General features: G+C 41.9%; 2 protein-coding genes across 3 annotated transcripts in view; one reads left to right on the top strand and one right to left on the bottom strand.

Moving 5' to 3' along the window:
- Cwc27 (CWC27 spliceosome associated cyclophilin) overlaps window positions 1-1,720 on the bottom strand; it is a 178,772-nt gene extending 177,052 nt beyond the window's left edge. The window contains exon 1 of the mRNA XM_006982703.4: window positions 1,221-1,720. Coding sequence (XP_006982765.1) covers window positions 1,221-1,262 — 42 coding nt within the window. The 5' untranslated portion in view covers window positions 1,263-1,720. The remainder of the gene's footprint in view (window positions 1-1,220) is intronic.
- A 22-nt stretch (window positions 1,721-1,742) lies between these two features.
- Window positions 1,743-24,198, top strand: part of Srek1ip1 (SREK1 interacting protein 1) — a 31,986-nt gene continuing 9,530 nt past the window's right edge. The window contains exons 1-2 of one of the 2 annotated variants that reach the window (XM_006982702.4): window positions 1,743-1,881; window positions 12,425-12,472. In XM_006982702.4, the coding sequence (XP_006982764.1) occupies window positions 1,869-1,881; window positions 12,425-12,472 (61 nt within the window). In that variant the 5' untranslated portion in view covers window positions 1,743-1,868. Of the gene's footprint in view, window positions 1,882-12,424; window positions 12,473-15,132; window positions 23,776-24,198 lie in introns of those variants that run through there. The other variant, XR_013044768.1, reaches the window with a different exon arrangement.

Genomic DNA, 24,198 nt, shown 5'->3' with positions numbered 1-24,198 from the left:
TGAAGATACCTGTGACTCACAACAGTTTAACTTCCCCCTCACCTGTGCTTAATACCGCTAAGAAGCTAAAGAAAACAGCATGAATTCATCTGCCCAGCCATTCTTTCTTTCACAGTATTTGAATTCCATCTACTATGTGGCAAGCACTGTCCTAGATGCTCATACTCTGACCCTACGTTGTTTGTATTCTATATAGGAAAAAAAAATAAAAACAAAAAGAAGATACTGTTAAAAACTATACCCCGAGGGCCAGAAAGTGCTGTGACCTAGGGAATCACTGAGATTTGCTATTTGGTAGGCCTCTTTGTTAAGAGGGGCATTTGAACAGGTAAAACAGCCTATGTTCTCAGCAGATGTTCAGCCATGTGAAGAGCCTGCATTGCAGAACAGTCCGTCTATTTGATCTCTATCAGTATTTATTAATTGGGATTGACACTATCAAGAAATATAGTTTGATCACAAAACCTATCAGAGAATCCTTTCCCATTCCAATGTGGTAATAGTCCTTACTGTCCTGCTGCTTCTGACAATTAAAGATTATCTCCTCCAAGATGTTTTTTCCATCATCCCCAGTTTTTCACTCCATCAAACTGTCGTGGCTATAAAATCCCTTCAAACACCTGACTTACCAAAGCCAGGTGTGGTGATGCATGTCTGTAACCCCATCACTCAGAGGCCAAGACAAGTTAGGAAGTTAGCAGCTAGCGTTAACTACATAATGAGACCTTGTCATAAAGATTTTCCTTAGCTAGCCAAATCCCAAACTAAGCTACTTGCTCTATCAGGGTATCAATCACATAACTGCACCTAGTATCATCAGCACCTAGTAAAGTGTGTGGTGCCTAGCAGGCGTTCAATAAATAATTGTAGAGAAAGGCACGATCTCCGAGTTAAACAACAACAACAAAATTTAACAATCTTAGCATAAGTCTTTTTTAAAAAAACAACAGACACTAGAAGGCGCCCACATGAGTTGGATCAAGGAAGTTAAGGGGCCAGAAGACTAGCGAATAGGGAAGCTGCTCAAGGATTCTTTCAAAAACATGCTGAGACGTGTCGACGTAAATCATGTAGATGCAACACTGTCCTCAAGCAGTGTGTGGACGGCAGTTCTTTTGGTGTTTCCAATTCCGCGATACCCGACACTTGCCCCCACCTTTCCCTCCCCAAATCAGGGAACTCTCAATTGGGGTGTCAAGGGATGGTGGAGAGGTTCTCACCTTCCCATTAGTGGGCGGCTCCTGGATGTAGATGTTACTCATCTTGGTCAGTGCTCAGGACTCCGCTCTTTAGTGTGGTCGCGAGCGAATGGCGGGTCTCTGAAGGTGTCCGCCTGTTAGTAGACAATTCTTTAACTTGGGGAAAACTTCACTCGGTCAGAGTCGGGCAAGACAGCCTAGTTAGTCCCCAAACCAGCCCCGCATGGACGCCGCCATGTTGCTCCCGGACCCGAGCACCGCTAACTCCGGAGGGGGGGGAACTCTGTGTCCTTCGGGTAACTAGAAAAGATGATAAGACCTCTGCAACCTTAGAGAACTTGTCATGTTATCTGTAATAACGGTTAAATGGGGCAATCCATAAATCCCAGGGCTGCGTCCGCGTCAGGTGTTCGCAGATGGCCCTCGCCTCCCCGAAGCTGGCCGAAATGGTTCCGACCGGGTGTGCTCCGCGGTAGGACTCCCCCCGGAAACTGCATCCGCAGCGCCTGAGTTCCGCGAACCCTGGAAGCGCGTCCGGCCTGCCCCTGCCGGGAGGTAGAAGTTGGTGGGGGCCGGGTGGGAGAGATCTCCTCTGATAGTGCGTTGTCCCCGCAACGGATCTGAACCTAACGCGATCTCGAAAAGCCCAGGACTCTGCTCCCCTGCGTCATGGCAGTCCCAGGTGAAGATCAACCTCAGGGCCCCCTTCAGAGGAATGGGGCGAGCAGTGGAGTCCAGGGAGCGGGGCGGCGGGGGAGACCTCGGGGACTCGAGCGAAGGCCTGGAAATGCCCGGCGTTGGTTGGTTTCCATGAAAAAGTTCACACTACAAATCCAAAGGGAGCGGGGAGAGAGGGAAAGATCATCTCCGTCGCTCCGAGGCAAAGCCCGAACTGTACGGGATTCCAAGGAAAGTGTATTGTGGGAGGGAGAGAGGACGGGGAGCAGTGAACTGTAGGCCTAAGAGGACAGGTTACCCAGAAGACGGACAGGAACTTTCACAGGGCTTCCAAATAAAATCCGAAATGTGAACATCTGGCGAACCCAGGGAGCCATACACATTGTCCTGAAAGACAGACACCAAGTCCAGAAGCGCGCTCCCGGGGTTTGTTTAGCTTTTCCTGTCTGTAGTTACGGTGTGGCTGCAGGCCGGCTGCTGTGCCCTTCTGGGCCTCAGTTTCTCTATCCGTAAGAGAAGGAGCTTTGTTGAGTTACATCTAAGATTCTTTATAGGTTTCACTTTTGTGTTCAGAGATTTCTAACCTAGAAACGGCAAACTGTGCTCCGGGGATGTTTTTGTCTGCTACTCCAGTTTACTGGCCGTGTCAGGAGCTGCAAAAAACTTCCCCAAACCGTCTTTGTCAAGATGTGTCTCAGCAGAACTCTGTTGGCAGATGTTTTTAAGAGATATATATTCTCGCCTTGAATCTTGGAGATTCACAATGCACAGTACTGTAGGAAAGACCCTGAAAATGTTTCCAAAGCCCCGACTTTGCTTAAAACTGCCCTTCCGGCTACTGTTTGAGCTGTCTTTGTTCTATGGCAGCCTTTTCTGAACTTTATTCTAGAGACGGGTTGGGGGTGGGAAGAGTGGCTGCTTTCCTAACTTCTGCAGTTTGCAAAGAAGCACACTTGGAACTGTGAGAAGAGAGGTGACTGTACACTCTTTGTTGTGTTGTGGTGAGCATGACAGACACCCTTGCTCTCTTAGAACTCAGCAGGGAAAAGAGGGAAATTTGCAGAAAGTGGAACTAATGCCGTGGCAAGTAAAATAGTAAGGACACCTAGCAGGATAGAGAGTGCAGAAGGATGTTCCAGATGAGACCTAAAGAAAGGTGAGAGGGAGGGGAGCCTGCAGGGAAAGGGACTGGATTTGGAGAGGAAGAGGAAGTAAGAAGAGGTAATGAAAGATGCCTGCCATGGCGAACCTTCAGTATGCTGTGTGAGAGAAAAGAGAAATTAACTAGAGATAATCACAGTATGGAACATTTACTATGTAACCCATGCATCCGATACTATGTCAAACATTGTAATTTTTTCTTTCTCTTTAATGTAACCACTGTTGCGAGATAGCTGTTAATATCCCCACTTCAGACGGAGGAACATAGAAATCACGTAACTTGCCTATTACAAGAGCTAATGGCTGGTTATTCTTCCCCACCGTGTGTGAATGCATTTCCCAACCTGTCCATGGCACAATAAGGAGATGTCCTGTAATTGAAGTACATTAAGCAAGAACAAAGTGTTTGGATATTGATGGACAGTAGGAAACGGCTTAAGGGTTGTAAGAAAAGTTACATTTTAGGATGCAGTTAACCTGGAGGAGAGTTAGTGAATTTAGAGGCACAGGTGGTAATTAGGGGTGATTCTGGTCCAATGAGAAGCAGCTAAGTTGATGGTATGTTTTTGGTGGTATAATCACTAGGAATTGATGATTGCTTTGATAGCAGTGGAAAATGAGATTCACTTGGTTCTTGATGTTAAACGATTGGGGAGGCCTCATAACTGAGAGGACAACTCCCAAGAGCAGAGTTTAGGGGGATGGCAAAGTGTTCAGTTTGGAATTTGTGTTGAGGTTGACCAGACACAAAATGGAAATAGCTAATAGACAGCATAGGATTAAATAGATCTTAGGCAAGAAGTTAGTCAAAACCAACACATATAAGAATTAAGGGATAAAGCATAGACAGAATATGTAATGTGTGAAGGAGGAGTTCTGACTGAAGCCTAGGGAAATAGCATGTAAGAAGATATCAAAGAGAAACAAGTCTGAACAGTATCTTGCCTAGGCATTTCCAGAGGCTCTGGTGGCCTCTGCATCACACATCTGCACCAGGAGTTGGCCCACTGTCCCTGTTTATTATTTGAGCAGGCTTTCTGAGCACCCGTGTGGTATGAGCACACTGTAAAACTTTAGGAGTGAAAATGTGCTACTTAAGAAGAGGGACAAAAATCGACTTTTCTTCTAGCTTTGTTTGAGATGTTCTTAAACTTAAGACCAGTGTTAAATTCAAAATAATGCTTCAAAGCATAATAATAAATTGTGTCATTAAGCTAGATGGGACGACTTACATACTGCTTAAACCCACCAAAAATCAAGATAATAGGCATGACAGGTGGCATGAACGCACAATGCAACCACTTTAGAAAATACAGACACAGAAGGTGTTAAGATAATTTCTTGGCTGATCGATCCAGACACTGCATGGGAGGAAAATAGGGCTCCATTGAGGCGATCATCAAGGGGGACAAGTATTGTGTCATGCTCCTTTATTTTAGGTGTGATGGATTCGGCTTGGGGTGATTCTGCTGCTGGTTATTATAAGGTATAACTATAGAGTAATGAGGCTGCTTTTCACAAACCACCAGCCTTGTCTGTTTCCCTGGTCACGTGCCTCTACGGCTGTTCCTCGGCATTGTATGCTAGCTTACGCCATTATGTAGGTAACAATGAGATACTGAAGACCTTAGAAAAATCTTAGACACTTGGTTATTTGACAAGTAGCACTGAACATAGGATTCAGCGAAGTTTACTTTTTTTGGAACATTTCTTTGCTCATTCACAGTTGTTCAGATTAGCTCATTTGTTGAAATGGTATCCGTGAGTCACTGTTCTCCACCAAGAGTGGACCAGGCACAAGTGGCAATGTGTGTTAGTGGTATGGATGGCACAAAAGCTAACCCTTTTAGGTCTCTCAGGGAAGTCTGTCCCCAGGGTAGAGGATGACAATGCTACATTAACATTTCAGTCTCACATCTGGTCAGCATATTGCTGAAGCATCTACATAATAAGGGAAAAGTGAAATCACACTACAGCCTGTTTCCTTCATTCCTCAGCCATTCTATAGGTACTTCTCTCTCTCTCTCTAACATGGCTGCTGAAATAATGGTCATAAATTCATGTCTGATTCTATCATTCCTGGGAGGCAGACAGTCACCTGTGGATTTTGTAATTTTCTTTAAGCCACTTAACCTCTCATAGGCTTTTTTATTGTCTCTATAACTAAGGGGACAGTGTTTTGAATTTCTTCAGCTTCTAAAATATTAAGGCTTCCTTCTCTACAAGAATGAAATGTATAGCCTGAGCATGACCAATTCTTTTCTACCTTTTCTGGCCTTCTTATGTATTCTTCGATGATGCAAAAACCTGACTTGGCTCTTTCCTGACCTCTCACGTGTTTTTCTGTGCTGTGTGGCTTTGTTACCCGTTATCCCTTCATTATATATTCATACCTGCCTCAGGTTTTCAGCTGACAGTCTTGCCTGCCACTTTTTATGCTTATTAGCAAAAGTATGTGCTGTTTTACACATTGCCCAGCACAGTCAGTCATGCTTACATAGTTACAGCTATGAGTACACTACCCTAGATAACCTAGTATGATGTAGCTTTTTGTAGTGAGGGACTTTATTCATTTTGATGACTTTTCTAATGCCAGTTCGGAGTTACACACCCATTTACAGGATTTATAGCTCACTTATGACAAGCACAATACAGTGCTGGCAGGCTTGATTGTTTCATTAGACAACAGATTAAACTGTTGTCCCGTGACAATAGTTTTTGGTTATGTACCCAGGACTTATGGGTACCTGGGCTCCCCTGTTAAGATCTCACTGATTTGGGCAGAGTGAAGAGAGAAGTTAGGGATCGTAGGGTCGGGAAGGGCCACAGGCTGTTGTTCTCTTAGTTGGAGACAGTTGGAACATATTTTTAAAGGAGACTTTGGTGATTTCTCTAACTGTCCCTATACCTTCTTGCTAAGTGTACCTCAGATCTGCCTGAAACTCACGATACAGCAGGCTGGCCTCAAGTTAAAGGCAACTATCACGAAGCAGCCTCTGCGGTTGCTAGCGAGTGGCACATACCCAGCTTAGCTTTTCCGTCATAGATTATTTTGTGAAGCAAATAGAAGGAAGAGTTTTTATGCATTCAAGTTAGCTATTTTTGTATCAGTAGTTTAAGGGGATGGGTTACTTTCATCCCTCTTTTAGAGATCAAATGATTAAGAGACATAAACAATAAGACATCTGCTCTTTCAAAGAATTCCATCAAGAAATTAATTTAGCCTACTGTTTAAATTCATGAGACATTTCTATTTCTGTTATTTTTTTTCTATTTTAGTTTCATTATCCATGTGAGATCCCAAAGGAGGGTATATCTACAACTATTAGTATAAACCAGTGGAAAGGTTTAAACACTTGTTTTATTTTTGCATTCAGCTTTCACAGGACAAAATTATATATTGTACAGACATTAGCATTCCTATATTTAATATCCCTACTATTTGAGGTTAAATACACACACACACACACACACACACACACACACACACACACAATAAATTTATATTCTATAGAAAGAGCCCCACAGTATATTAACTTAAATGATAATAAGATGATCAGATGGAAAATTTGTTACAAAACAGAAGAAATCCAACCCACTGTTACTGAATCTAATCAAATTAAAAGTGAAAAGATGGCGCCCTGTGGTAGAGGTGATGCAGTTGCTAAGTGATACAGAGAAAGCTTAATTGCTTTAACTGCTTACTTTTGGCATTAAATGATTATGTTTTGAAAGTACAAGGCCGATAATAAAAGTAGGGAGCTAAGTCCTACTCATTGCTGTATAAGAGGGACTCAGTAAAGAAACTGCCTAAATGCCTGCTCCATGATTAAGGGGGGAAGTTTTTGTTGTAGATAGGAGAGGGAGAATAGCCAGAGGCATCTAGGAGAGTCTGCCATGGCTACATCTCAGGAACAGAGAGAGGAGCAGAGAGAAAAGAGAAGCAGATTGGCAGTTGCCTCATATATGGGAACAGAGAAGATAGCAAAAATGATTGGAGAGTCCTGCCTGTTATACGGGGTTATGTTGCGGGGGAGGAGGGCAGGTTAGCCGGAACAGCCTGGGAACTAGTGAGGGAGGGGGCCCTGATCTGATCAAGGCTTGTTAGAGTTAGTAGAGAACCAGCGGCCCTTTGCTGGAGATTGCGGGGGAGGGGCGGATAGGAGGGGATGAGAAAGTAACGGCTTTTCCTGGCGAGCAGAAACAAAGTTTCTGAGGGATGCCGAATGTCCAGCCTGTGCTGAGCCTAGATGGCCTTCTTGTGTAGTTGGGACCTGACAGTTCCAGTTTTCAATGGCTGAGTGTTGACTTTGAGCCTAGCGTGGTGTACCGGCCTGGAGCCACAGCACTGGGGAGCTAGAGGCAGGAACAGCGCCATGACTTTGAAATCACACTGGCCTACATAGTAATTTCCAGGCCAGCTAGGTCTACAGAGCATCGCTCAAAGTTAATCTTCGGCTTGGGGAATCATAGGCAATATACCTTCCAAGTAACTGCGTTTATGTCAGATCTGATCTTTTCGCCAAGAGAATCTCCTCACTTGTTTTCCCTCCCTTTCTTTAGCTGTTTTTGTTTCAATTTTTTTTAGCTGTTTTTGTTTCTTTTTTTTTTTTTTTTTTTTTTTTTTGGTTTTTCGAGACAGGGTTTCTCTGCGTAGCTTTGCGCCTTTCCTGGAACTCACTTGGTAGCCCAGGCTGGCCTCGAACTCACAGAGATCCGCCTGGCTCTATCTCCCGAGTGCTGGGATTAAAGGCGTGCGCCACCACCGCCCGGCTTTGTTTCAATTTTTGAAACATTGTCTCCACTATGTAACCCCAGCAGCTCCTGATCTTCGGCCTCCGCTTCATTCCTCTGGTATCCTTTTCTCGCTCTTGCTTCCTACTGTTGCTTTTTGTTAGTTTCCCTTCTGTGCCAACTGCTTTACTAAAATATAACTTACGGCGGACGGTGGTGGTGCACGCCTTTAATCCCAGCACTCGGGAGGCAGAGCCAGGCGGATCTCTGTGAGTTCGAGGCCAGCCTGCCCTACCAAGTGAGTCCCAGGAAAGGCGCAAAGCTACACAGAGAAACCCTGTCTCGAAAAACCAAAAAAAATAAAATAAAATATAACTTACATATATTAAAAGACCTGCAGATAAAAAAAAAAAATGTGCGGCCCAAAGAATTTGTGTGGGTGTTATAGATAGTGGTTCTCAACCTTCCTAACGCTGCAGCCCTTTAATCTACAGTTCCTCGTGTTGTGCTGACCCCACACGTAAAATTATCTTCGTTGATACTTCATAACTCTAATTTTGCTACTGTTATGAACCGTAATATAAATATGTTTTCCAGTGGTCTTAGGTGACCCCTGTGAAAGGGTCATGAGAGTTCTTGACCCACACGTTGAGAACCACTGCTGTAGAAGGAAAGGAATAGATAACAAGTAAAATTCAATTTCCTTCTTATATATCAGCAATATCACAAACAGTTCTGTGATACCAATAGTATAGCTTTCTTTCCTCTTCCTGTATGTGTTAAAGATTGTTACATTTCTTTAAACACTGGCCCCATCCCCTCATACCATAACTTATGCAGTATACTCCTTATATTTAAACTCCTTCTATTCTCAGAGTTACAAACAGTGTTGCCGTGATGAACTTGATCATAGCTGGTTTGCATTTATGCAAGTGAACTGTATGCGTTCTCAGATAGGGGGTGTTGGATGAAGGCCTTGTGGTAGGCTCTGTGCAGTGCTGAGTTCCACCCCACTGACCCTTCCAGAGTGTGCCGCACTCAAAGCTCCCCTTGGGTGTTTCTACCTGAGCTCCTTTGAGAAGTGAAAATGGAGTCCTGCTACCTTTTTTTGTTTGTTTGTTTGTTTGTTTGTTTTTTTGAGACAGGGTTTCTCTGTGTAGCTTTGCGCCTTTCCTGGAACTCACTTGGTAGCACAAGCTGGCCTCGAACTCACAGAGATCCGCCTGGCTCTGCCTCCCGAGTGCTGGGATTAAAGGCGTGCGCCGCCATCCAGCCCTGCTACCATTTTTAATGGGCATTTCACATACAGAGGACAGAGAGCGTCTTGTCCACATTTAGGTTATTCCTATTTCTTTTCCGTGTACTTTCTGGTCCACTGGTTGCCCCTCTCCATTTTTTTCCCCAGTGGCCGTTGGTCTTCTCCTCAGGATGTGTTGATTTTCCACAGTGGGGAGTCTGTCCCTCCTGCAAGTTACAAATGTTGTTTCACAACCTTTCAAGTGTGTTCTGAGTCTACTCCTGGAGGTTTTCACCACTGGAATGCAGCCGTCAGTGCCGCCACGGCCCCCCCCCCCCATGACACATACACACACACACACACACACACACACACACACACACACACACACACACCTGGACATGCAGCCCTCAATGTCCCCTCCCCTGCAACACACACACACACACACACACACACACACACACACACACACACACACACCCTGGCCCTGTTATGCACTTCTATGGTGACCTTTAGATTGGAGGTCCCGATTACCATGGATAACATGAAGAGGGCAGGAGGCATCACTGCCTAAGCCAATTTAGTGTGAGTAAACCAAGAACAACATCCAGGAGCCGCAAATAACTGGGAGAGGGGATCTCTGCGCTGGGAAGGGACCTCTCCACGTACCAGCCAGAGTTCTTGCTGAACAACAGAAAACTAAGGTTAAGTTGGAAAGAAAAGTTGCCAAGGAGTTTATTAAATCTAAGAAAACCCTTCCTGCCATGCTCAGAAACCAGAAAAGGCGAAGCACACCAAACCAAGCACTGTGCCACTGCCGTAAGTGCTTTGGAAAATGGACTTTTTCCCCCCAAATAGGCCAAACTGGCCTCACACTCACTAAGTAGCCCAACTAGGCTTGAACTCAGCATCTTCCTGCATCAGCCTCCAGATGTTGAGATTACAGATACTGAGCTAGAAGCTAGGTCTTGACAACAGGGTGAACTGTGATTCCATCACTTTTCCCAGGTCTGGTGTCATTTGCCTTGGTCTCGAAGGCCCACGTAGAAGCTTTTCACTGGCCAGGCAGTCTGGTCGCAAATGGTCCCAAATGAAGCTGGGATCTGAATTTAGACAAAGGCTAGTGAGGAAGGAGCTTGTAAGAAGATCTGGTTATTTCTCTGTCATAGAAAGTTTCGTCTTGGTTAAAGAAGATAGCCTGAGAAAAGTTTCACATTCTGTTCATTCTAGAAACATGAAGCACTTGAAGAATGAGTTCACATCAGTGTCTTTTGCTATAAGTGAGTTCAGTTCTAGCACAGGCAGAGGTGACTTCACACCTGCCTGTTACTGTTAGTCTGTGCATGAAGCAGTTATTCAGTCTTTCTCAACATCTGTGGTTTCTATGGAAACAAACTTAACACTGACCCATATTCTCTGAGCTTTTTTGTCAACATGCAATTATTTTCATAATGGAGAAACCTTAGATTATATTAATCCAGCCTTATTCCACAGTGGATGCTACTAACTGTGGCATATGGGTTCTTACAGGACAAAGTGGAGACACGAGTCTAAAGGGGAAGGAATCGGTGCAGGTGCACAGTGCTCAGAAACTTCAGCAGTGGCACCTTTTCTGATTTAAACATGTAAATGCTGTAAAAAAAAAAAATAGTGACACTCTCTAGAGTTTGAGGTGAAAGTAGGCTTCAGAAGAACTGCAACTGCCGGGCGGTGGTGGCGCATGCCTTTAATCCCAGCACTCGGGAGGCAGAGGCAGGCGGATCTTTGTGAGTTCGAGGCCAGCCTGGGCTACCAAGTGAGTTCCAGGAAAAGGCGCAAAGCTACACAGAGAAACCCTGTCTCGAAAAACCACAAAAAAAAAAAAAAAAGAACTGCAACTAATGGTTCTTAGGAAGGTGGAGGAGGAGGGTGTGATGAGTGACGTCACATGATAGAGCTGTCACTCAGAGAGGCTAGTGGGGAGATGTTTACAGCTGTGCTGTGTTCATGGGAGGCTCAGATGTCAGCAGCGGGATGCAGCATTCTCCTGCTCCCATCACCTGGATGCAAGGTGCATTCCACTGGGATGCTCTCTAAAGATGTCAGTGGCAGCAGAGCAGTGCTTGTTATTTAAATGCACATTGTAGGACCCTGTTTACAAGAACAGCTCAATCAGTGTAACTTTTTCCTCCAAATTAGGAGTGGGGGAAATAACTAGTGTTTCAAGCTTATCATGTTGAAGAATTGGTTTAAGAATCATTTTCATTTATAATTACTAATGTTTTCTACCTGCTCTCTACATTTTACAATAGTCTCTCACATTGGGATGGTAACTTCATTTGAAGGATTTAGAAAGCAGACCCCCCTCCTCAGAGAAAGGGAAAAATGTTCCACTGGGCCTTCCATTGCTTCCCAAAATCCGCTGTCAGAGGTTAAAGATATTTTAATGTTCAGTGGAATATTCAGCCACAAAAAATATTACAATTCTGGTGCACGCTATAATATGGATGATTCGTGAAAACATTGTGTCACGCTTTTAAAAGGGACAGAGATTGTCTGGTTTCTCCAGAGAGGCAAATGTTGTTAGAAAGTAGATGGAGTAGCTGAGACGGGGGAAACATGAAGGTGTTTAGTGGGTGTAGTTGCTCTTCTTGATGGTGAAAATCATTTGGAGAAGGACAGTAGCTGACAGCTGTACGTCATTGTGGCTGTTTTCCTTGCTGCCGAAACAGACGTTTGAAGGGATTCAAGTCCTCTCTTTGGTGTGTATTTTGTCACAGTTTAAAAATCAGTTTCTTCCATTCGTAGTGTTTATGTCTTCAGCACCATCCGCACGTACTGACTTCACAGAAAGACTACTGTGAATGCTTGTGAGCTTTTATCAGAATTGGACATGTGACTACTCTGTTTTCACTTCCCAAGGTTCAAGTGCTGACTTAAGTTATTTTTTAATGATACCTAACAATTACAGTGAATTTTATGAAATTTTACCATTTTCTTTGAGAAAGGCAGAATTATTTTTTTCTACTGAAACACAAGAACATTTGTTACATCTTAGTGTGTGTGTGTGTGTGTGTGTGTGTGTGTGTGTGTACCATATATATAGTAAATTAGTTAAATTTCTACAGTAAACTATAGTATCCTAGAATTCCTTCCCCAGTGATGTGGGATCCCTAAAATGTTTAAGCTCTCAACTATAATGCTGTGTTCATACTGAATTAGAAAAAAATGTACATTCTTGAAATATTAGCCAAATGATTTGGGTAAATTCACTTTCAGTAAGTTGACCGTTAAAAAAGTTGAGTAGTGTTGCTAAGATTAGTTGTTGTTATTTTTTTTCTTAGAACAAAAGGTTTTCTTTAGAGTTTTATCTTAGGGTAAAGTTTTTATTTTTACTTACTTGTATTTCCCCAAATGTTTTCCAATTGTGTTTCAGGTTGCAACAAGGACAATGTCCGGGCAGGCTGCAAGAAGTGTGGCTACCGTAAGTACCTGAAAAGCGACGACGTCCTGTCTACCTTGTGTGCTGAGGCCATTGCTTCCCGGGCAGGCTGGCTTGGCATCCTGACTTCAGCAGCTCTATGGCTGGCCCCTGAGCTCCTCCAGGGTTTGGAGTTGACTCAGTGTGTGATAACTAGCAAAGGTGCCATGAATATGAGGGGTTGAAGGAGATTAGAAGTTTGGAGAAAATAGAACTAAGATAATTTAAAATATAAAAGTAGAAGACTGTGTATTTAAAATATAGGTGATGCTGGAGAGATGCTGGAGATCTAGGCAGTGTAGAGCACTTATTGCTCCAGTAAAGGACCAGGGTTTGATTCCCAGCACCCATGTGATAACTCATAACCATCTGAAACTGCAGTCCCAAAGATCTAACATCCTTTTCTGGCCTCCACAGGCACCAGGCATGCACACGATACACATACATACATGCAGGCAAAAAAAAAAAAAAAAAAAAAAAAAAACATACATGTAAAATTAAGTAAGTAAATCTTTAAAAAAAATTTAAACATGTGTATATATATATATGTATGTATGTTTGTATATACTTTATATGCACCTATGCATTGCTTTGTTTCTGGATACCAGATGAAGAGTAAAGGCATTAAAAAGCAATTTTTGAATGCTTTCTGAACTTATCCCTTTGTATAAGGGTTTGATTCCCAGAATTTCTCCTCATGTGAAAAAAAAAAAATCTTGATTTCAACAATGTTTCCAATGTGATTAATATAATAGAATTAGAAGGTACACCCAAGCCTATGTAATTACATACAGTGTCATATGATTTGATTCTGTAATCAGCATTCCTGGAGGAAAATCCAGCAGCTCCACAGGCCTTCCCAATAGTTATTCCTGGCAGCACTTGCTGTCTCTAAAGTTGTTTGACATCTGTGCTGACTACACTGGCTCTTAGAATATTCCGCTTCATTGAAGTGTTATTTCTAACAAGTATAACTGATTTAACAAAGATTTCCATGAAGACCAAGACATTGATTTATAAACTTTGTTATTTAAAAAAAAAACAACTTACAAATAAATATCACAGACCACAATTAGATAACTGTGAAGAAGGTTTCTGGTCTTCATTTTCATGGACATTCGCTTCTGGCGGTTCTGACAACAGATGTTTCAGGTAAACACCTCAGCACGTACTAGATGTGCGACAGTGGCACACGGCTTAACCGTTCTGTGTTGGTTTTCTGTCTGCAAAATGAGTTAATTATAGTCCCTAACCTCGTAGAGGTTGCTGTGAATATTAAGTGAGCTTGTGTAAGTAACGACTCTAGGTCTCTGGCTGTCCATAGTTGGTCCTCAATGCGTGACTGTTGCATATTAGAAAACTGAGGCTCTTCCATTACAAGATGGGAAAGTGGAATTTGAGCTCTGGGTTGTCAGAGCTCTGCTGCGCGGGGTTTTTTTTGTTTTTCTTACTTCCCGTGGTGGCAAATGTACCAGATGTAAATTTTAACCATTCTTCCATAAACCATTCTGAGCATTAATGACCTTCATAGTTCTGAACAGCCCTCCCCACTTTCTATTCCAAATCATTTTGGTAACCTCGAATAGAAACTCTAGCCGTGAAGTAGAAATTCTGTGTACCCTCCTTTTCTTAGCTCTTGGTAATTTCTGGTACTCTACATAGTTCTTATTGGAGGAACCATACACTGTCCTTTGCGTCTTACTTAGCATAATGTTTCAAAGTTACCCTGCCTTGTACTGTACACACATGTTGACATTGTTTCTTATGGTAGAATGTTGTTGCATTGCATGGATATACTACACTTTCTTTATCCATTCACCTGTGGATAGATACTTGATTGTCTTCACCTGTTAGGATTACAAATAATGCTATAGTGATCGTTGATAGATCCCTGATTTTCATTCCTGTAGGAATATTCTTAGGAGTGGCATTATTGAATTGTCACCTGGACTTTTTTGAGAAGCCACCTAATTTTTCCACCCTAGCTATCCTTTGTATTCCTACTAGGAATACATAAGGCTTCCCTTGTTTCCACATCCTCCCCAGCATTTATTATTGTTCCTGTTTGATACAATGTATACACTTGGGTGATACTAAGAAGTATATATTTGGTTTGATGACTGTCTCAAGTTCCAGATATAGATCTGGTAAAAAAAAAAAAAAAAAAATCCTTGGATTTCCCAAGTGAAAGAGCTGATAGGAGTATCTCTTGTTATCTATAACAAGTACTTTTCAGCCAATCATGAGTTTCTTCTTATGACTCTTAGTGCATTCAATGTGGACACTGATTGCCAGAGAACCACACAGATGTTTAGAAGGCTGAAACCAGCCCTCCAGGGAAGGGAGAGAGAATTCATAGAGGGTGGCTTCAGTCACCAGTGGCCAGTGATTTAATTAACCATTCATGTCTGATGGAACTCCATAGACACTTTTATACTTCAGAGTTCTGAGAACTTTGGGGTTGGTAAATATACTGAGGTACTGGGGGGATGGCACACCCAGAGAGGGCTGCCCCCCCCCCAGACACATCCAGATTTTCCCTGTGCATCTCTTCCATTTAGCTGCTTGTGAGCTGTGGATGTCATAATAAATGTGAATGGTAAGTCATCTGCTTCCCTTGACTCAGTGAACCATTATAGTGAACCACCAGATTCGAGGAGCTTCGGGGAATTCTGTGACTTTAGAGCCGGCCAGTCCATGTGAGTGGCCTAGGTTTGTGATTGACATCTGAAGTTGGAGAACCTTGTGAAACTGAACCCTTAATCTGTGGGGCTGCACTAAGCCTAGAAAGTGTCCAGGATGAATTGAACTGGGCCAGCAAGATGTCTCGGTGGTTGGCATGCTCGCCACATGAGCCTGCCGGTCTGCCTGTCCCTATAATGCATATAAACTCTGCAGAGTTGCCCTCTGACCTCCATATGCACCCCTTGGCACAGGTGTATGCTCCCCCATAAGAATAAATACAATTCAGGAATGGATTTAATTGTATGATACCCAGTTAGTACCCAGAGAGTGAAGAACTAGTTGTTGGTTTGGAAAGAAAGTTACATTTTTGCTGTGGGAAGTGTTGTGAGTACAGTCCAGAGCATCCTAACAGGTGTGAAGGTAGTTGTACTCCATTCTCGTTTTGATTTGCTTTTCTCTAATAATTTGGAACCACTGCTCATATAGTTTGGGCCATTTGCATTTCTATTCTGGAGATATTTGTTTGTCTTGCCATTTTTTTTTAGACTAGGTCATGCTTTCACTGAGTTTTAGTTGTTTCTTACATGCATTGAGCAGATGTCAAACTCTACCAAACATGATTTTTTATAAGTATTTTTCCAGTTCTCTTATGTTTCCCTTTCCTGATAACATTCTTTGCAAAAGGCTCTTTAGATTGATAAAATTAAATTTGATGAATTTCTTTTTCTTTTGATGCTCTGCTGTGGGATGTTCTGTATGAAAAATGTGTTGCTCTGATTGGTCAATAAATAAAACACTGATTAGCCCATGGCTAGGCAGGAAGTATAGGCAGGACTAACAGAGAGGAGGAATAAAAGAACAGGAAGGCAGAGAGAGTCACTGCCAGCCACCGCCAGGACAAGCAGCATGTGAAGATGCCGGTAAGCCACGAGCCATGTGTGGCAAGGTATAGATTTATGGAAATGGATTAATTTAAGCTATAAGAACAGTTAGCAAGAAGCCTGCCACGGCCATACAGTTTGTAAGCAATATAAGTCTCTGTGTTTACTTGGTTGGGTCTGAGCAGTTGTGGGACTGGCGGGTGACAGAGATTTGTCCTGACTGTGGGCAAGGCAGGAAAACTCTAGCTACAATGCTCTGTGCTTTTGGTGTCACATCTAAGAATCTATTGGCAAATCCCAAACGGCCAAGATTTACCCTTGTGCTTTCTTCTAAAGGTTTGGTGGCTTGAGGCCTTGTATTTTGTGTCTGTTGATCCTCTTTGAGTGTGGTTTGGCGTGTGATGTGATGCGAGGTCTGTGCTATTATTTAAGGTGTAGGAAGACACTTGCTCCAGCAGACTGTTCTCCCCTTGAGTGGTGGGCACTCTTGACAGAATTCAGCTAGCCATGGCATTTTTCTTTTCTGGTCACTCTGACAGAATGCCTGACGTAGCAACAGAATGGGAGGGATTACTTCCTTTAGCTTGAGCTTTCCTGGGTCCCTAGCTATCATGGTCTGCTCTGTTGTTTCTGAGAACATGATGGCAGGTGGGGTGTGATTCACCTCACTGCTGACAGGAAGCAGAGAAGTCCTGTGCTGCTGACATCCCTTTCCCCTTTTATTCCATCTGGGCCTCTACCCCATGGGAAGGGACAACCTACATTTGGGGTGTGTCATCCTGAACGTGGTCTTCACTAAACCCAGAGCTTGATGAGCTGCCCTGCCCCATGGATCACGCCTCTGCCTCCCAGGTGCTGGGACTGCAGGTGGCCACCATGCCCGCCTGACCGTTTTTATAGGGCTGTAGGGACCCAGACTCACACTGGGATGGCAAGCACTTCGTTCACTGAGTCAACTCCCCAGCCCCTCACATTCTAATAATTCTTTACCCTTCATCTTCCTAGAGTATATTTAGAAAAGAAACTGTGAGGGAATAAATAGCTAGGAAGACAGTGATGTCCTAAGCCTCTTTCACTTACACCCAGTAAGAACAACAATCGGAACAGACACAACCCAGACTCTGTTTGTAGTTTCATAAGTAATGGTCGTGTCACTTAAAGGGAAGCAGAAACAGTGTGTGTCCCTTACATGTTCATTGCAGTGCCTGGCCTTTGGGTCTTGCATGAGGCATTCTGGTCGCGATGGCCAGCTGGCCTGCAGTGGAAAGCCCGCTTTCCTGTGCCAGGTGCAGAGCGCTGGAGGGAAATATTGCTAGAAGAGCGGAGCCAGACCAAGAAGCCGAGCTCCCAGAAGGAAGTGCAGCCTACCCAGTGCCGGGGTAAAAAGGGTCTTAAGTGAAGCAGGAGTGCATACTGAACACACAGTGAGTCAGTCACACACACACACTGAGCGGCCTTCAGAACTGTGTGCAGTGGAGCTTTGGAGCTCTGATGGTGGCAGATGGCTAGAGTGGAGGCCCTCGCATAAAGCCAGGATCCCTACCCTAACTGTCAAGCGAGAATTAGGAAATTTTCACTTAACCGTGTGGTGATATTTTATTTGTACTGAAATGTTATTTTAATTTTATGTTAATAAATAAAGTTGCCCTGGGGTCAGAGCTATTAGAGCCATAGTGAGAGCGTGGTGGTTAGAAGAGCTAGGTAGATTTCTGTGTGTTCAGGGATACAGCCAGTATTGGAGACATACGCCTTTAAGACCTGGAGGGCGGTACTTACAGGCAGTGATGAGGCAGTCATGTGGTTGGGTTTACAACCAATGAGAAGGCAGAACAGAAAGATTATTTAAACAGAGACACAGGAAGTACCTCCCCCTCTCTCGGGGAAGCTAGGAGCACTGCAGGAGGTAAGATTTTATCTCTGAGCTCTGACCTCTCGGCTTTTCTCTTTTACCTTGGCTCTGTGTTTCTTATTTTAATAATACGATTGGTTACATCTACATCTGGCGCCCAACGTGACAAGAATCCATTAAAAACTGCTTGGGGCCAGCTCCCTAGCCGGAGCAGCCGGCTCCCTAGCCCCAGCCCAGGTCTGCTTGGGCTCAGGCCGGACTGTGAGCTGCTTGCTTAAAGCCAGTGCTACAAACAGCTCAGGCCTGCCCTGCTAAACAGGGCCCCTGGCTGTAAAGCCAAGCCTTGACTCGGCTCAGAGGGAACAAGTGGCTGGCTTTAAGCTTTAGCCGGCTACCCCTTCGCTTTCACTTTCACTTTCACTTTCACTTTCGCTTTTGCTTTCTCTCTTGCTTTCTCTCTGTCTCTCTGTTTCTGTCTCTCTCTCTCTCTCTCTCTCTCTCTCTCTCTCTCTCTCTCTCTCTCTGGATTCACACCTAGGACTCTAGGTGGCTGTTTTGAAATTCGCTCGGATTTCTACTGTTCTACGCAGATTGGGTAAGTCATAAAGGAAACTATTTAAAAGACAATTTTTTTCCACATTTAAAAAAATGGGTTTCCTGTGTACATTGGAAGAAAATTGGGTTTTGTTTGAAATTTTAGGCAGTCTGACAATGGAACAACTATATGAAAAGATTAGTATTATGGGAATTATGCAGTTAATCACCATGCTTATTCTCATTTTACTATTTAAAAAGATAGTCGATTTAAGTGCCAGGATAAGAGCTTTAGAAAAACCTGTTAATTTTAACAGTGAAGTTGGTTCAAGTTTGGATCATAAGGTTACAGAAAGAAAGCCTGTTTTCACACAATCATCCTTAATTTATCCTGTAACCGTACAGCAGATGCCTGATCAAATGGCTACACAAAATATCTGGGCTCCAATTGAACTGATGGATTTTAAAAGGTTTAAGGAGGCAATAGTATCTTATGGCATGCATTCCCCATATGTAAAGCAAATGTTAAACTCTTGGTCAACATATAATAGGATTATACCACAGGACTGGCGGGACCTTGCACAAGCTGTTCTGGAACCCAGCCAGAGAATTCAATTTCTGACTTGGTTTAAGGAGGAAGCTAGAAACGTAGAAACACAATGGAGGGATAAAGGAATACAAGTTTGTCAGGATCAGCTTATTGGAGAAGGCCAATATGCTTCAATACAAACACAATGTTTATATGATGTTCAAACCGTAATTTTATGTCGAATGGCAGCCTTGAATGCATGGGACAGAGTTGATGAACCAGGAAAAAAACATGAGTCATTCACAAAGGTTATGCAAGGCCCTAAAGAATCTTTCACAGATTTTTTAGAAAGACTGGCTTCAGCAGTAAACAGAATGGTCTCAGGATCAGAAGCTAGTAAGGCAATAATTGAAGCTTTGGCATTTGAGAATGCGAATGCAGCATGCAAAAGAATAATCAGGCCGTTAAGGGCAAGATCTGCACCTTTGGAAGATTGGATTAGAGAAACAATTAATGTTGAGGTTGATGAGCATGATACGTGGGTAGGAGAAGTAATTTCAAAAGGTTTGAGGAGTGTTAGATGTTTTGGGTGTGGAAAGCAAGGACATTTTAAAAGGGACTGTAAACAGGTCAATCCTAGAAGCAATGTTTCTTCAAGGAACAATGGCAACAGAATGCCCCTTCCTTCTGGAGTATGCAGAAGGTGTGGTAAGGGAAAACACTGGACCAACGAATGTAGATCAACAAAGGACAGACAGGGTAATCCTTTGCCTCAGTTTTCGGGAAACTCCCGGAGGGGCCTCATGCAGGCCCCCATAGCAAAACCAGTTCAAACCTTTCCTGCAGCTGTAGAGGAAATCCCTGCTCTGAGCGATTAAATAACCAAATGACTATTGGAATAAATCAGGCTGGTCAGGATGATGAAAAAGAGAGAATAGAAAATTCAGGAGAAAACATAAAGAAAATTTTTTGGCAAACTTCTATTAATGAACAGAGACCAAAATTAACGATAAAAATAAATGGTGTTTTGTTGTCTGGTCTGGTAGACACAGGTGCGGACATTACCATAATTGCACCAGAATTTTGGCATCCAGCTTGGCCTCTTCAGGAGGTAAACGTTCAACTGTTAGGAATTGGGACATTATCTGGAGTGAAACAGAGTGCAAGATGGCTGGAATGTATAGGTCCAGAAGGACAGAGAGGAAAATTAAAACCATATGTCGCTAACATAGCTATGAACCTGTGGGGTCGAGACTTGTTGCAACAATGGAATACTCAGATTAAAATCCCTCCAATCTCAGAAACAAATCATAAACTAGCACATGTTTCTGAGAGAAATATTAGAAGGCATTATTTTGAGTGGTCACCAGCCATCCATATTATACAGGAACAGGGCACAACAACTGATAATCTTCCAAAAATACCAACAGCTCTACCTTTAAAATGGTTAACAGACAAGCCTGTATGGGTTCAGCAATGGCCTTTAACAACAGAGAAACTCCAGGCTTTAGAAGAGCTGGTAGAAGAACAGTTAAATGCTCAGCATATTGAACAGTCAACCAGCCCTTGGAATTCTCCTGTATTTGTTATTAAAAAGAAATCTGGTAAATGGAGAATGGTAACAGACCTTAGAGCAATTAACAAAGTAATTCAGCCGATGGGCTCTCTACAATCTGGAATTCCTTTGCCTACTCTGTTACCAAAAGGATGGCCTCTCATAGTTATTGATTTAAAAGACTGTTTCTTTTCAATACCCTTACAAGAAAAGGACAAAGAAAGATTTGCTTTCACAGTGCCTACTTATAATAATTCTCAACCGGTTAAAAGATTTCAATGGAGGGTCCTCCCACAGGGAATGTTAAATAGCCCAACTCTGTGCCAATATTTTGTACAACAGCCATTGGAAGTGATACGTAAAAAATTTCCTAAATCTATAATTTATCATTATATGGATGATATTTTACTAGCTGACTCAAATGCAGATACTTTAGAAAGAATGTTTGAAGAAGTAAAGAAAATTTTGCCTTGCTGGGGATTACAAATTGCTCCTGAAAAAACACAAAGAGGAGATTCTATTAATTATTTAGGATATAAAATAGAGCTACAAAAAATTAGACCCCAAAAGGTGCAAATTAGGAGAGATAGACTACAGACTCTTAATGACTTTCAAAGATTATTTGGAGATATTTCTCATCTACGAACTATTGTTGGGGTAAAAAATGATGAACTGACTAATTTGTTCAAAACCTTAGAAGGTGACAAGGACTTAAATAGTCCAAGAGAATTGTCACCTGAAGCTGAGAAAGAATTGGCCTTGGTAGAAAAGAAAGTACATGAAGGGCACGTGGATCGTATTGATCCAAAGCTGGATTGCATTTTGGTTATTTTACCCTCTAGGCATTCCCCTACTGGAATATTAATGCAGAGGGAAGATATTATATTGGAATGGATATTTTTACCAAATAAACCAAATAAAAAATTAAAAACTTATGGGGAAAAAATCTCTGACTTGATTTGGAAAGGAAAATTGAGACTTCGTCAATTAGCAGGAATAGACCCAGCAGAAATTGTCGTACCTTTAACTAAGGAGGACATTGAAAAATTATGGACAGAAAGTGAACCTTGGCAAAGAGCTTGCAGTAATTTTTTGGGAGAAATTAACAGCAAATATCCCAAAAGCAACAGAATTGATTTTATAAAGAGAGCTGATTGGATCTTGCCTCGAATTGTACGGCAAAAACCCATATCTGGAGTTCGTACATTTTATACAGATGCCAACAAACAAGGAAAGGCAGGTTACAAATCAGAAAATTTAAGTAAAGTGGTACAAAGTCCTTATAATTCAGTGCAAAAATCAGAATTGTATGCTATTCTGTTGGTATTAATGGATTTTTCAGAACCTCTCAACATAGTAACTGACTCTCAGTATGCTGAAAGAGTGGTATTACATATTGAGACTGCAGAATTTATCCCTGATGCTTCAGAATTAACTTCACTATTTATTCAATTACAAGATACAATCAGGAAAAGGAGTCATCCTTTATATATAACTCACATCCGATCTCATACTGGTCTGCCAGGCCCTCTAGCACAAGGCAATGATGAGATTGATAAATTATTGATAGGAAATGTGCTGGAGGCCTCAGAATTTCATAAAAAACATCATGTCAATAGTAAAGGTTTAAAAAAGGATTTTTCCATAACCTGGCAACAAGCCAAAGAAATAGTAAAGAAATGTCCTACTTGTTCCTTCTATAATCAAACACCATTACCAGCAGGATGTAACCCAAAGGGTACTCAGAGGAATGAAATCTGGCAGATGGACGTGTTTCACTTTGCAGAATTTGGAAAACTGAAATATGTATACCACACTATCGATACTTATTCAGGATTTCAATGGGCAACTGCTTTGAGTTCTGAAAAAGCTGATTCTGTAATCACTCATTTGCTAGAAGTTATGGCCATTATGGGTATACCTGCACAAATCAAAACTGACAATGCTCCATCATATGTCTCTGTTAAAATGAAACAGTTTTTTGCTTATTACAATATAAAGCATATTACAGGTATACCACATAATCCTACAGGTCAAGCAGTTATAGAAAGGTCAAACAGAACTCTAAAGGATATGCTAAATAAACAGAAAGGAGTAACAAAAACCCCCAGAAATAGACTGCATAATGCTCTATTAACTTTGAATTTTCTGAATGCCAATGAGAAAGGAACAACAGCTGCAGAGAGACATTGGGTAATAGAAAAAACTACAGAATTAAATCAGCCTATATACTTTAAGGATGTGCTGACCTCAGAATGGAAGCCAGGGTATGTATTACGTTGGGGACGAGGTTTTGCTTTTGTTTCTATAGGAGAAGATAAGCTGTGGGTACCATCAAAATTGATAAAGGTTCGATTTGAACAAGAGAAACCTCTTAATTAGAGGAGGTGATAGTTCATCAACCAGCATGAACATCCAATTTAAACTAACTTGTACCTGTAACACATGTCTTTTCATTTAATCAGATAATAACTTGCCAAAAAGGAACATCCCCAAAATTAGTCTTGGGGGAAGGTTTTTGTTTTTGTCTTTTAGGAGAATGAAGGTTAAGGAATCTGAAGCACACAAGACAAATGAGACAACTGAAGAAAAGGGACAAATCATCTATCCCAGGAAACAGAGTATATGGGAGTATATGGCATATGGGTATATATTATCTAAAAAATTTTATGTCTTCTTAAATGTTTGTTTCTGCTTTTCTCTAAAGATTTAACACTATTGGTTTTCTAATAGTCCCAGTTCAATTAAAATTTAAAGCTGACTTTGGAGTTGGAGAATGGCTCTCTCCTTCTTTAAACTCAAGCATGTTGTTAAAATGAAAATACAAACTCCCTGTATCATGACAGAATAAAAGAGCCATTTTCTGCTATGGGACAGGACAAAAGCCAAATTAATTAAGGGACTATTCTATTACTAATCTCAACTCTTTGATTCTATTCTGATTCTTTAAACTTTTCTTAAAGTATAAATTTTATATCAAAATTTACAAGATTAATATATATATACATTTTAAACTTTGTTAAGATATGAATGGTCATATAGAGTACTAACTAATTCTAGAAAAAAGGCTTCAGTTAGCTGCATATATATGTCTTTGTGTTCGAGTCTCTTATCAGTTTTCTGCAGGAAATCACGGCCAGGCCTAACATCAACTGAAGTCTCCGGAAAGAAGATGGGGCCCCACAACAACAACAACAACAACAATTCCACGTGGACAATAATAATATCACTAAGCTGACAAACATCATCTACAGATCAGCTTTGAACTACAAGGTGCTCAGAACAATTTTGAGATGACTAGCTGAGATGATCCAGTCTCAAAGACTACTTGAATAAGGACTTGAGATAAACCCTGAACTTTGGCTTTATACACAGACTGGATAATAATGAAGGATATAGTTACCTTTCCTAGAATTTGACAATTAACCTAAATTTTTCTTTCAGGATAAAGATAACTTCACCCATACCCAGCAGGAAGCAATTTTAAGAATATGACACCCACATTGCCAAAGAAGTGGTGTGGGGCGGGTGGTTTTTTGGTTCTTTTAATGGGTTTTGGGTCTGGGATAATTTTCAATTGTTTAGGGGGGTTGGTTACAAGTTGTTGTCAAGGGTTAGGAAAAAGGCTAAGCAAAGGAGATTAGATTTAAGGTTCTTGTTTAAAAAAAAAAAAAAAAAAAAAAAAAGAAAGAAAAG

This window comes from Peromyscus maniculatus, chromosome 15 (genome assembly GCF_049852395.1).
Source record: "Peromyscus maniculatus bairdii isolate BWxNUB_F1_BW_parent chromosome 15, HU_Pman_BW_mat_3.1, whole genome shotgun sequence".
Classification (NCBI taxonomy): Eukaryota; Metazoa; Chordata; class Mammalia; order Rodentia; family Cricetidae; genus Peromyscus; species Peromyscus maniculatus.
The sequence above is the reverse complement of the archived record's forward strand: the minus strand, read 5'-3'. Positions and strand labels throughout refer to the sequence as shown.